The 13,307-nt window shown below is 45.4% G+C and overlaps 1 protein-coding gene across 2 annotated transcripts in view; it reads right to left on the reverse strand.

The window, feature by feature from the left end:
• The window catches only part of GPR158 (G protein-coupled receptor 158), a 209,959-nt gene extending 196,904 nt beyond the window's left edge, over positions 1-13,055 (reverse strand). The window contains exon 1 of one of the 2 annotated variants that reach the window (XM_055709593.1): positions 11,569-13,055. In XM_055709593.1, coding sequence (XP_055565568.1) covers positions 11,569-12,440 — 872 coding nt within the window. In that variant the 5' untranslated portion in view covers positions 12,441-13,055. The remainder of the gene's footprint in view (positions 1-11,568) is intronic. The other variant, XM_027799290.2, reaches the window with a different exon arrangement.
• Positions 13,056-13,307: the final 252 nt, after the last annotated feature.

Consider the following 13,307-nt stretch of genomic DNA (forward strand, 5'->3'; position numbering starts at 1 on the left):
AGCTCACTCCAGCACATCTATGTCTCATTCTGCAGAGCCCAGAAGTGGACACAGCCCTCCTGATGGGGCCCCATCAGGCTGGGTGAAGAGGAAGGACCACCTCGCTCAAGCCACTGGCGACACTCTTCCTCTCACAACCCAGAAGGCTGTCAGTCATCTTTGCCACAAGCACACTCTGAGTGTGTTGTATGTTGTAAAACCTATATTTACAGAAGAATTTTTTTGCCTGTACTGTTAAATCATAAAAAACCACCATGTCAAACTGGTGCCCACCAGGACCCTCCAGACCTTTTCTACAAAGCTGCTTTCCAGCCATTAAGCCCCCAGCCTGTACCGATACATGGGGTTATTCCTCCATAGGTGCAGTACTTGGCATTTCCCTTTGATGAACTTCACAGGGTTCTCATTTGTTTGTTTCTCCAGCCTGTTTTAGTCCCCCTGAATGACAAAACAACTATCTGGTCTCTCAGCCACTCCTCCGGATTTTTATCATCTGCAGACTTGCTAAAAGCACACCCTACCCTACTGTCCAGGCCACCAAATGAAAGTGTTAAACAGAATTGGCTACACTATCAGCCCTTGGGGTATATTAATATTGACTGACCTCCAGCTGAACTCGTCACTACACACAGGAGGTTATTGGGTTGATTAAACACTATTTCCCCTTCATAAACCCATGCTGACTACTCCTAATCACATTCTTCTCCATGTGTTTCAGAAGTAGTTTCCAGGAAGATCTGCTCCATCACCTTCCCAGGGACTAAGATGAGGCTGATCAGCCTGTGTTTCTCAGAAAACATTAAGTCTTGCCCTTTCCACGTCCTTCGTCACAAAGTCCACTGCCTCATTGAGCAGCTGGCCCACATTCTCCCTAGTCCCAGTTTTGCTTCCAGCGTATTTTTGTTGCCCTTCATGTCCCTCCCACCAGATTCAGCCCCATATGGGCTTTGGTTTCCCTGACTCCATGCATAGAATCATTTAGGTTGGAAAAGACCTTTAAGACCACCAAGTCCAACCATTAACCTAACGCTGCCAAGTCCACCACTAAACCACGTCCCCAAGCACCACATCTACACATCTTTTAAATACTTCCAGGGATGGTCACACAACCATTTCCTTGGACAGCCAGTTCAAACACTGGATAAACCACTTGGTGAAGAAATTTTTCCTAACATCCAACCTAAACCACCATGGCGCAACTTGAGGCCATTTCCTCTGGTCCTATCATTTCTAACATGGGAGGAGAGACCAACACCCACCTGCCTACAAGCTCCTTTCAGGCAGTTGTAGAGAGCGATCAAGGTCTCCCCTGAGGCTCTTTTTCTCAAAGCTAAACAACCCCCATTCCCTTAGCTGCTCCTCATATGACTTGTTCTCTAGACCCTTCACCAGCTCCGTTCCCCTTCTCTGAACACCCCAGCACCTCAATATCTGCCTTGCAGTGAGGGGCCCAAAACGGCACTACTGAGACTGCAACTCGAATACAGTGTTCAAAGTACAGGGGGACAATCACTGCCCTTGTCCTGCTGGCCACACTGTTTCTGTGAACACGAGCATCTTGTATCAATCATGCTCAGACCATGCCTCCATATTCATCACAGGTTACCTGACCCTGCTTCCACCTCTTGTGCACTTTCATTTTACTCTTGAGTTTTGTCAGAAGCTCCTTGTTATGCCACAAAGGCCTGAAAATTATCTAATTTCAAAATGTTTTCACAATACTTCTTCCAGAAACACTACAAAATTCTTCCTTTTAAAACTGTGTCTTCCCTTTGCTTCTCATGCTAAAGCTTTTTAGAACGTTTGCCTTTCACAAAACCCAGTCTTCATGAATTCAATACATCTCTACCTACACTCTTCTCCTGTCTGTAGCTCTTCTGTAGCACAGCCTCAACTTCTGATACGATTAAGTTGTTCTGTTTTTTCCTTTTCTCAGAGCTTTATGAATTTCTGCAGTGAAAACAGGAAGGAAAAACTACAGTAAAGCCCAGAGGCAGGCATATGAAAGCAACCTCTCCTGACAGTTAATATCTACCATACACTTTCCATTTTTGCCCCCTGTGGTGCACATTATTCTTTTTTCACTAGACCTCTGCAATATATGTTCATGCTTCATGGCAACATCGCAGTTCTGATGATATAGTAACAGGGTCTGCTACTACCTGAGGATACCTTACTTTCAAAAGAAAAGGGTTTTTTTTAAGCATGCATGTGGCATTTACAGAAAGCATGATGGTAGCACAAAACTTCTACTGCATTCAAAATGGCAACGCACCCCAAGTAAAACACCGCCTCAGACTTGTACCCCACCATTATTATACATAGAGTACACCAATATGTGATATATTTCTGAAATTCATCTGTGATTAATACAGGAGCTGGCACAGTCTGTTTAGCCACCCACATTTCCAGTTATTTTTGATTCAACATTCAGAAAATGGAACATACGGGAAAACACATCCTCCTAGAATGTATATGGACCAACTACCTGTTATATTTATTGAACTAACTGGGAATAACTGCAGCTCTGCAATCTTGATAGAAGCAATCAAGACAAATATTAACAGTATAAGAGCAGACTCAGATTATCAGCATAACACATTCATCCACACTGACAGTGCTGCCTGGCTGAACCCAAGCCACAGTGGAGAGTTAGTAACAATATTACTAGTAATTGTGGGCCATCTGGCAAGTAAGTATATTTTGTTAATCTCCTTTAACAATAAATATGTCTTCTGCCACAACTTTACAGTCCTTAACACGGAAAAAGATACTTAAGGGTATCACATTCGTGTTTAACATGTAGTTAAGAAAGAATCAGCTGAATTGTACATAATAGATAATCATTGAAGAATGATGTCATGAAGGATTTTCTGTCAGGTCAGAGGTTTTATTTAAGAGGCTTTCACATCTGTCTTAATTTCCAGTAGCACTGTTTGTTGGCATGCTGTTTGCCTTGAAATCTGTGCCAGAAATTGATTTAAGCTTATTTTCCCAACCTACTAGCTATTCTTGATAGTTTCAGTAGTTATAATATTTCATTGTAACAACATGTTATAAAACCTGTATTTACAGAAGAATTTTTTTTGCCTGTACTGTTACATCCTAAAAAATGTAGAAGGAACGTGTTTGCTTTCTCCCAGCCAGCTTAAGCCAGAAATGCACAAAATAATAGCCTGTCAACTTTTAGATAGCGATAAACAGTATCTTTGTCTTATAGATCTTCAGAAGCTTTTTGGCCCAGAGGTCATCACAGCCGAGCTAAACAGGCATTCAAAGTTTGTCTTCTAAGTTTGTATGCTTATTTTTGTACCTGTAAGCATTGCAGGCAGCCATGAAAAAGGCATAAGGCATAGTTATCACATGCTGAAGCATACAGCCCCCAAATCCAAATACCTGCCTAGATCCTTGCTGCCATATTCATTCACCCCTACACGCTGCCCTTCATAATTACTCCTTACCACAAAATGAGGAGGTAAGAAAAATTCTCTACAGCCATCCCAAATCTGCAAATGCCCATACCTCTAGATGAATGTAATCAGAACAGCAAATGTTTTCAGGGCAGATATATTTTCTGGCCTTTCTCATTTTGGAGCCTGACACTCTCAAGAATACTAATTTTCAAACAGTGCATAGCACCTGACACCTGAAGCTCCTTTAGTGTACCATCAACTGAGCATCCAAAAATAATCCTGGTGTCAAATTCAAAAGTGACTTTCAGCCATAAGTCTTACTGGCAATCAGCAGCTTCTGCAGGTTCAAGTTGCTTTTGAGAGTTGAGGTTTAGGATCAAGCATCACTTAGACATTTTTGAAACCATTACCTCTGCATATCCAGGCAGATTCACAAAAGGTTACTGGGACATTACATACAACATGATTTTGACCTGGTCACAGAGTTACTGCTGATTTCTTATAGCTAGGACAGAGACAAACTCACCTAATACCTCAGCCACAGCATGACTGCTGCTTTTCAGCACACATTTTGACAGGAGAACCAGCTTTCACTAAAAATAAACTTAACTGAAGAGCAAGGTATAGTAGTGTGGGCACATGAATTAGGGTTCACCTGCACAGAACACCCCTCCAGGCCATTTGAGGCAGTACTACAAGGGCAGCATACTTGAAGCTGAATCCTCTGTCATCTGAAGAATTATTTCAGATTTAAATCAGCCTTCAGATTTATGGCATGCAGTGTCATCTCTCTAGGGATTTCCTTGCAGTTTAGTCAGAGAGCTTCCCAAGTACTTTGAGGGGTGACATTATTTTTTCTCAATGATGTTCAAGTAGCTGCTAGCATCCAACTCAGTCAACAAAGCATCACCTTACAGTGGAGTCAAATTCAAGCTATTCGGTAGGAAACCAGTATTCATATTTTTTTTAGTGCTCTCACTACTATACATGGGGTCAAAGAGACAGGTAGAAATAAAGGGCCTCAAGGAACAGTATAGAAGATAGATATATATAAAAGAATATAAGATTTAAGAAAAGACACTGGGAACAAGAAGTTTTTAATTAGCAGGATCCTACACAGGAGAGGTGGCCTCGGCTTAACTATACCCAGTTTTCTGACCCTGAAGATTTATTTAAAGGTAGTTTTAAAACTGAAAAGTGGAAGCCAACATTTTACAAAAAAAAAAAAAATGGAGAGGCATAGATCTGGGCAAGGAACATGCAAAACTACAAAAGTGTAAGACAAAAATGAAGAGACATTTTTAGAAGCAGCATGTTAAAAGCATAGGCTCTACTAATTAAAAACTTTTCAAATATCTGAGAAAAACGAAGCCTTAAGTAAAATCTGTAAGGCCAACAGACAATCAAGATAGAAAACTTGCTCAGAGTAGAGACAGCCTTTGCAGAAAACTATTTTTACCACTGCACACTTTAGAGCCAGGAAGGCTCCAACCTTTGAGCCATTCCTGATAGTATCAACATGACAAAAGTCAGCTTTCACGTGCAGGGAGGTTAACAAGCTGGGCACCACAACTATCCCTTCTTTGTTCAACACATTCCCAGATGACCACAAATGGATGACCAGTGACAAAGTTTGGCGGTGATAAAAATACTTAGTATAACCCACAGCTAAATCTGACTGACATAGAGAAGATGAATGAACTCTTTCCACAGTGTTTTGGTGTGGTTTTTTTTAATCACAAGAATCTGGGATCTCCCAATGAATTTAGATTCGTGGAACAGATTTAAAAACAGAAGTTGTCTCTTTTCTTCAAGCTGTTCATAATTATGAAATCCATGCCGAACTACATTGCAGAAGACAAAAATGGGTTAAAAAGTGAATTAGAATCAAGGAGGTCAATTTAATTCATACTATTAACACTTCTTTAGATAGAATAGACTCTGATTTTATTATTATTAATTATTATTACTTATTATCACTTATTATCTGTAATGGGATATAACAAAGATAGGAGAACCATGCACATCCACCGCTCTTACATTTTCCCGTAAGTACTTGCGAGAAGCTGCTTTTGGAGAGCGAGCCAGGTAAGCCTTTCACCTGACCTAACACAGCAGTGTTTTTGTTGTCACCTTTAGGAACATTTCTCTATCTCAGCCCAGGTTCATGAGCAGAGAGAATATAAGGTGACAGTCCTGGAGCTGAATCTGAGACAGCAGGGACTGTCACATGTCCATTCTCCTCAAAAGAGCTTTGATAACCTGCTGTGCTGGAAGCCTTGCCCAAGCGGGAGAACAGAGGAGGGGAAACTGCAGTTTGACCCCAAAAGCCAATTCCTTTTATTGCAACTCAACATGCGCTACATAATTGTGGACACGAATGCAGCAAGTGTTTCAGTCCTCCCCTGGCCATATTTAACTTCTTTCTTTTAAGACCCACTTCTGTTTCTCCAATAGTGAAGAGAGCTGAATCATGTTTCTAAGAAAAGAAATCCCTATTTATTATTTCTTTTCTTTCATCACCATCCAGTTTTCTACCCTCATCCATGACCTCGTACAAAAGAGGCAGAGACTTAACTGATTGTCTAGAGAATACTTAAAGCATACTGGGGGTTTCTATAAGCCGGCCGTAAGTCATAGGAAGATGTTTCTTTGTTCTCACTTCTTTTCAGGAATATAAATCCAGACTTTCAGAACTTCTAGGAAATAAGTTATTCCTTTTCATCTTTAAAGCCTGTTCTAAAGCCACCCACACCTTCAATCACATTATATAGGCCAGGGTGTGTTACAGAAAAAAATGTTAGCCTCACGATTTTAAAATATTTTCAGGATTATACAACTAATGTATCATGGCACAAAAAAAAAAAATCAAAAGCCTCCTAAACAGTTTAAATACATTTTATTTCTTAGTTCAGCACTGAGACTAAAGAGAAACTAAGGGAGAAAATAAAAAGGGGCCTAAAGGAAGAAATTAACGAAAAAAGTTACTTGTTTTTACAATCTCTTTTCTTGCATCTACATTTATGGTTATTTTACCAAACAATTTAATAGCTGTGAAATATTTAGCAGAAGATGAATCACATATATTCCACAAGAAATTACTTATTTGTCATATATACTTCTACCTCCATGGTTTAAGTTAAGGAAACATTATTGAAGGCAAATAAGAGCCTCATTATGACCTAACACTGGAGTGGTCTGAGTCATTGTTAATAGTACAGTGGAAATAACTACATTACACTGCCTTTAGGGAAGAAAAAGCTAAATTTAGCTATGCAATAAAGATTAATCTTTGCACCAAGGAATACTTTTCCATTAATTAAGAGAGAAGTAGCAAATGTCAGGAAGACAAAAAAATATTAAGAGGTAACACTGAATTCAGCCAAACTTCAGAATGAAGTTATCAGCAAATGCTCCATAACACCATCATTCAAAATAATAAACACAAACCACACAACAACAACAAAAAAAAACTTACTCAGCTTGCTGATTGTGTACCTCTGCCAAAACAGCCATTATTTCATTGCATTCTCCCAACAGTCCTTAAAAAAAGATTGCAAATACTGCCCTAGCTTTGGTGAAAAAACTACCTGGCCTTGCTGGAACACAGTGGGAGAGGAAAAATGCCCCTGTATCCTAGAGATATTCTGACCTCCTAGGTGGAACAGTGCAAGAGCGATGACCAGTTCCCAAAATGTTGGCATATTACAACACAACATTAAAAAAACCGAGAACAGCACACAAGAACATTTTGAACTGCAAAAGCAGCAATTCATTCATCAGAGTTTGGGGATAGCTGATGTCATTGCACAAAGCTGAAACACTGCACATGAATCTGACTACCCACATTCAAGAAATACTGGAACAAGACTTGAAAAGAGGGAATATAGCAATAGAGCTTATAACAGGAGACTAAAGAAAGCTGATTTGTGTAGTCTAGTAAACAAAGTTGAAGAAGGGAGTGCTGCCTATAAATAGGTCAGGGCAGTAAACATCAGTGAAGAGTGCTATTTCAGATATAAGGCAGTTCTGGAACAGCAATAAATGAATAAGAGCTGACTGTGAATAAATTTAGATCAGAAATCAGAAGACACTAACCAACCATTAGGCCTGGTATGCCAGTGGACTGGTGAGTCAAGAGGGAAACCCACCTACTTCAAGATGGACATTGGTTAACCGATGACACTAAGTTGGCTTGTGCCAACAGTCACTCAGGAAGACTTTTTTTTTTTTTTTTTTAAAGTTGTATGTTCCTAGTAGCATGTCTTTCTTCTAGATCAAGCAGTGATCCTCCTCACCGGCCTTGTAGGCTGCTGAAGCAATGAAAACCTCCCATTTCCTCTCCAGGAGCCAAGTAAGCAGTTTTAGAGAAGGAACTGTACTCACAACATGCAGCTTCTCACACCTTTCCACTTCCACAGTAGGGCTGCAAAAAGATCACCATGTGGCATGGAATATGGTTCAGTCTCATCACATAATAGGAAGTAGCAGAGGAGAGTCACAGAAGATCAGCGACAAATGCTATCGCGCTCTACCCTCGCCAGTACTAGAGTTGTAAAGTGATTGGGCACATTAGTGAATTCTAGCTGCAAACTTCATCAATTTAGACTTTTTACAGAAGGAGAAGGGAATGGTTAATATCACTAAGCAATTACTCCTAGTCTCATGGATCCTCATTCCTGAATGAAAGCCTACACTGTATTTTGTAAGCAGGTGGTAACATTCTCTCCCTGCACTTTGGGTGGACCAAAGACCAGTGAATGCAGACAAAAAAAACCACCAGCAAGCACTGCTAAGAGGCTTGACAGTCAGGACCACTAGCTTAGCACTGTGCTGGGCTAATGTGGTCCTACTGGGCCTGGACAGCTTCTGGTGAGTTTAACAGAACAATCAAGTTGTCCTTGGTTTCTCCGCTTCATCTCAGTATTGGTCTACAATGCTAGCCTTGACAAGACAACTTAAGACAACCGTATTCTCTCACCTTCCTTGGTCTTCCTTTGGACAGTTTGGCTGTCATCTCTTGGGAAGGGGGGGAGAGGGCAGGAGGCGAAATTAAAGACAGATAGCAAGCTGCTTGCAAGAGCGTCCCTGCCTGGAACACTTGCTTCCTCTGGCAGGAGGCACTCTAACCCTTCAAGACAACAACAAAGCTTTTTGTGTTTTTGCTGCACTTTCAGAACATCATTGACAACAAGATTGCAGTAGTAGCATGTATTGAACATAACCAGTAGGAGTTATTAGTATTGCCTTCATTAAACTCTTCCCATTGCTACACCACATGACATACCCATCTGTTATGCTGCAACAGAAGAGATATCAAGCAGCAGTAGCAACGGCTTTTCTTTCTGCAATCTGAAAGAACTCCATGGAGATAACATGTTCTGAAGGTCTCCTAACCTAATGTACCATGCCATAAACCTAATGTCGGCAAAGACAAAGGTACATAAACTGTTAGAAGAACACTAAAGGGGCATGCACTAAATTACCATCAGTGACCTCACACCAGTCTATTAAATAGAAAGAGCATGTAAACTGATCCATTTACATGTTCCTAACAGATGGTTCAGAGGCACTTTGTTGGGAAAACCAAGGTAGTTTTCTCAAAAGATGGAGGTTAATACATGATGCTTTTTACCACACAGGCCTTAAACAGGAATTGAAACCATTGTGTCACTCAAAGACAGACAGTGAGGGGAAATAAAGCTTATTTCAAGAGGCACCTTTAATAATTAATACTAATGTTCTAATAACTACATCAGTTTTTACATTTTTATATTACATGCTTGTACTTTAAACCATTTCTTAAGAATTCTCATTGAGGCTGTTTGCCTATCAAATATATAAAATACTGTGCAAATATTAAGACATTCCCACAAGTCTTGGGCGAAGTATATTTTGCTTATACTATTTCCTATGTAGTTGCAGAGTTACTTTTTCAGTATCCCAAATAATAAGCTTTTCTTAGAAGTCCATCTTTCATGTAACATATCTCAACCTAGGAACAAAGAACTATCATTTAGCCTTGCCAGATTATGTGCATATAGATATATATATGTATTTCTTACACTTGTTTCCTTATATAGTTACCAAAAACATACTGACCCACTTCCTTAGAAATGCTTACCAACTCATCTCTAGTGTTGATACAACAAAACTTTGTTAGTTTTGTCCTAACTGTTCAGTACAGCAACAATAAAATACTTTGAATTTGCACAGCATACCCCATTGCAAGATCTTCTAAATAAGAAGAGGTTCTCCAAGTTTAGATGTGCTTAATGGAAGCCCTTTAAAGTATCAGTTACAACAGTTTATTCCATTTCTTCAACTGATATGACACCCACATGGTAAATAGAGACTGGGAAGATAAGGAAATGAAGGCAGCGTTTTGTACTGCACCCAGGAGGACCTCTACTGGTTGCCTTGGTTGGCCAGGGTTACCCCAAAATGGACCTGGTGCGTTATGCACACCAGCGCTACCACAGCAGAAACCTACACCACCAAGATGCTTCCTGGCATTACAGCATCTTGGCACAGACCTGAGATTGAAGCTTTAGACTCTCTTGTTTAAAAGGCATGTTTTTTTCTCTTCACTGAAGTCACGACTGAGCTCCGTTGGATTAAGCTTTATATCAAGATCTAAATTCTCAGATAGGTGGTTAGTGGCTGCCATCCCACTCCCAGCCTGGTGGTTTTTCAGGTTATGTGAACCTCTACCCCCAACAAGAGAGTATCACAGCCTGCATGAGCTTTCACCTGCATCCTGAAGTTCATCCTGAAGTGTGAAATACTGTATTTCAATGACCTATGGAGAAGTTTCCTGAACTTTTCTGGACCCCTTGCTAGGGTCCAGAAGACCACTGCAGTAGAGCTATTCTTGGGTTTTAGTCTTGAGAGGAATTCAGCAACAGCCAGCCTGCAGATGAGCTCATTTTACCTTAAGCCTACCAACCCCCTAAGTGAAAATTTCAGAGCAAAAGGTAATTCAATAGGGAAATAAGCAGCCACTCTCTATTCAACAGACTTTTTCCCCAAGGATGCATGACTGCATTCACACCCGTTTGATCCCACTGGATTTCAGACTAAGCCAAGAAAACCAGCGTTCACAGACACTACTGCCTCACTACTGAGGTGCAACAAGATCTCTCTGGTGCCTACTATGTTCTTGTCTTTTATCTTTACCCACTACTGATTTGCAGCACAAAGCAAATTCTGTGCTCCTCTCACCCCTAGAGAAATGCCAGCTGCTTCTGGGCAGTGGGCCTTCCCCAAAGGATACTGTTACCCATGAGCTTCACCACAGAAGCGCTGTGAGGAAATCTGGCATCCTGTACCCCACAGGCTGCTCTCATTCTTTGAGCAAATCCCTCTTTGCTGTCAAACACGAAGACACAGGAGCAGGCCTTTTTACAGCCCCCTCTCTGCTAGTCACAGCCTAGTTGCAAGAGTCCTGGGGTTAACAGCAATAAGAAGTCAGCAATTCTTTCCATATGCCAGGTATCAGCTACACAGCTATAAACCGGGAGGCATCCTAAGGAAAGCTTTTCTACTGCCAGTTCAGGATGTTGCCACATGCACTGTGACAGAACTGCAGTCACACACGCTTATTTACCTACAAACGTACTGACCGCTGACCAGGCTCGAGCACCCCACAGTGGATGATGTGCTCTGGAGACCAGAAATCACAGTTCACCAGCGTAACAATGTTGTATGCCCAGTTGGTTAAAAGCACAGCTGGGGTCAAGCAAGGTTTAATTATGCAGCGTAGTAAGAAACAACACCTCAGTAAACATCTTCCAGTTGCAGTCAGAAATAACCTACACCTGGCAACAGCTGCTCCCCTCTCCCCACCAGAAATACACCAGGAGCATAACCCACACGCACACCTGTTTCGCTGGGAGCAGGTAAAGCAAATGCTGTCTTACAGACAGAGATGAAAGCGATTCTTTTACCGAGTAACACCTCCCTAAGGCACACGAAGGTAGAGCTCCACAGGAAGGCCTGAGGTTGCTCTGCGGTGTGACTGAGCAGCCTGCCTGCAAGAGTTGATCAGGTCACTCCAGAGACACCGCACACCCTTTCCTAGGAGGGGGGCAGAACCAGAACCCCATCCTACCCGCTTCTTGGCAGAAAGCAAGCAGAGCAACACCCCTCCTACCTGAACTCGGGGAGCAGGTTTGGCCGCAGCCCATAGAAAGCTGCCGAGAGAGTCACCAGCCAGCCGGGTTTGTAATTCCCATTCTCACACTCCAGGTATGGCGAGGACCACCTGATGTGGCTCTTATCAGCAGTGAAGCCCTCCCGCCTCTTCCAGCTGTTCTCCAAAGTTCTGGGGCCAGTGTTTAACACCTTCCTGTGCAGATGAGGCCTCCACTTGCGCTTCAAGCCGTGGAACCACTCTGTTTCCACAGAGGCGTTGGCTAGGCGGTGAGCCGAAGAGGACAAGTCCTGCAGGAGGACCTGGCTCTCATGCCGGCTGGCCTGGAGGAAAACCTGGGGGGTGGAGGAGAAAGGCTCCGCGCTGAAAGTGATAGCTGCCCTGGAGATGTTGGGGTCCCCCTCCAGGAGGCTCCTGATCAAGGCGCGGTACCACTCCAGGTCCTCCTGCAAGTTCTGCTCCCGCGACTTATTGCTCTGGAGGATCATGTTGAGGAAGTTGGTGGCGTGGGTGAGGGTGTCCAGGGCCCCGTGCAGGGAAGGGTGCGAGGTGAAGCGCGACTTGCCGGCGAGGCTGGCCAGCTCGTACCGCCCGGAGCAGTTGGCACGCCGCAGCTCCCGGGAGTCGCCCGTGTAGAGGAACGAGGCCACGTCCTGGGGCACCTCCTCGGCGAGCCGCTGCGCCAAGATGGTGCTCTCCGTAGAGCGGCTCCGCGGGGCCGGCGGCGGCTCCCGGCTCTTGATGTGGTTGTAAATAGGCTGCCTCCCTCTGAGAGCCCGCTCCCGGCCGCGCACCGCCTGCCCTTGGCCGGCGGCGGCACCGAGCCCCCGCTGGGCGAGAAGCAAGAGAAGAAGGAGCCGGAGCAAAGCCATGTCCCCCGGCGCTCCCGGCCGCGCAGGCACAGCGAAGTGGCTGAAGATGGGCTTCGCGCAGGCGGCCGCGGCGCAGGGGCACGAACGCGCAGGGGCGGCCGAGCGACAACGGGACGGAAAGCGGCCCCCGAGTCACCTGTGGCGGCGGCGCCCGCGCCCTCCCCAGTGCGGGGCGTCGCGCAGCCCCGCCGCCGGCGCGGAGCGGCTCCCAGCCCCTCCGGCGACGGCAGCGACTGCAGCGAGCCCGCCTGCGCCTCCTCCCGCCGCGGCCACCGCGCTCACTGAGCCGCTGCCCAGCGCAAAGCGCAGGGGCGGCGGCGCCCGCGCCCGGCGCAGCGGCGGGTCCCCCCGCGGCGCCCCGCCGCCACCCGCGCTCCGCCGCTCCGCATCCTTCGGGCGCCGCTGCCAGAGAGGGGGGGGGGGGGGGGGGGGGCGCGGCGCGGGAGTGCGACTCGCTGCGGGGATCGGCGGGCGGGCGCTCGGCTCTCCGAGCGAGGACCCCCAGCTGCGGGGGAACTGCTCACCGGGCGGCTCCGCCGCGGGCAACCCCTCGCCAGCCGGCACCCCTTCCCCGCCAGCCCTTATAGGTGTACGCCAGGCAGCTGCCGCCCTGTGTGGCCGCCTCGCCTGTCAGTCAGCCGGCAGCCATTCACGGGGCAGGAGGACGGCGCTGTGCGGGACTGAGGGAGGTGGTGCTGCCGCCGCCGAGAGGCGTCGAGGCACCTCGCCTCACCCGCCGCCGGCCCCGCGCGGGGCGCAGACGCGGCCCCCCCCCCCCCCCCCCCCCCCCCCCCCCCCCCCCGCACCGGCGGCCGCTCCGCTCTCCCCTCGGCCGAGGGACAGGGGCCGCGGGCGGGGAACCGGCCC

This window comes from Falco cherrug, chromosome 4, assembly GCF_023634085.1.
Source record: "Falco cherrug isolate bFalChe1 chromosome 4, bFalChe1.pri, whole genome shotgun sequence".
Lineage (NCBI taxonomy): Eukaryota > Metazoa > Chordata > Aves > Falconiformes > Falconidae > Falco > Falco cherrug.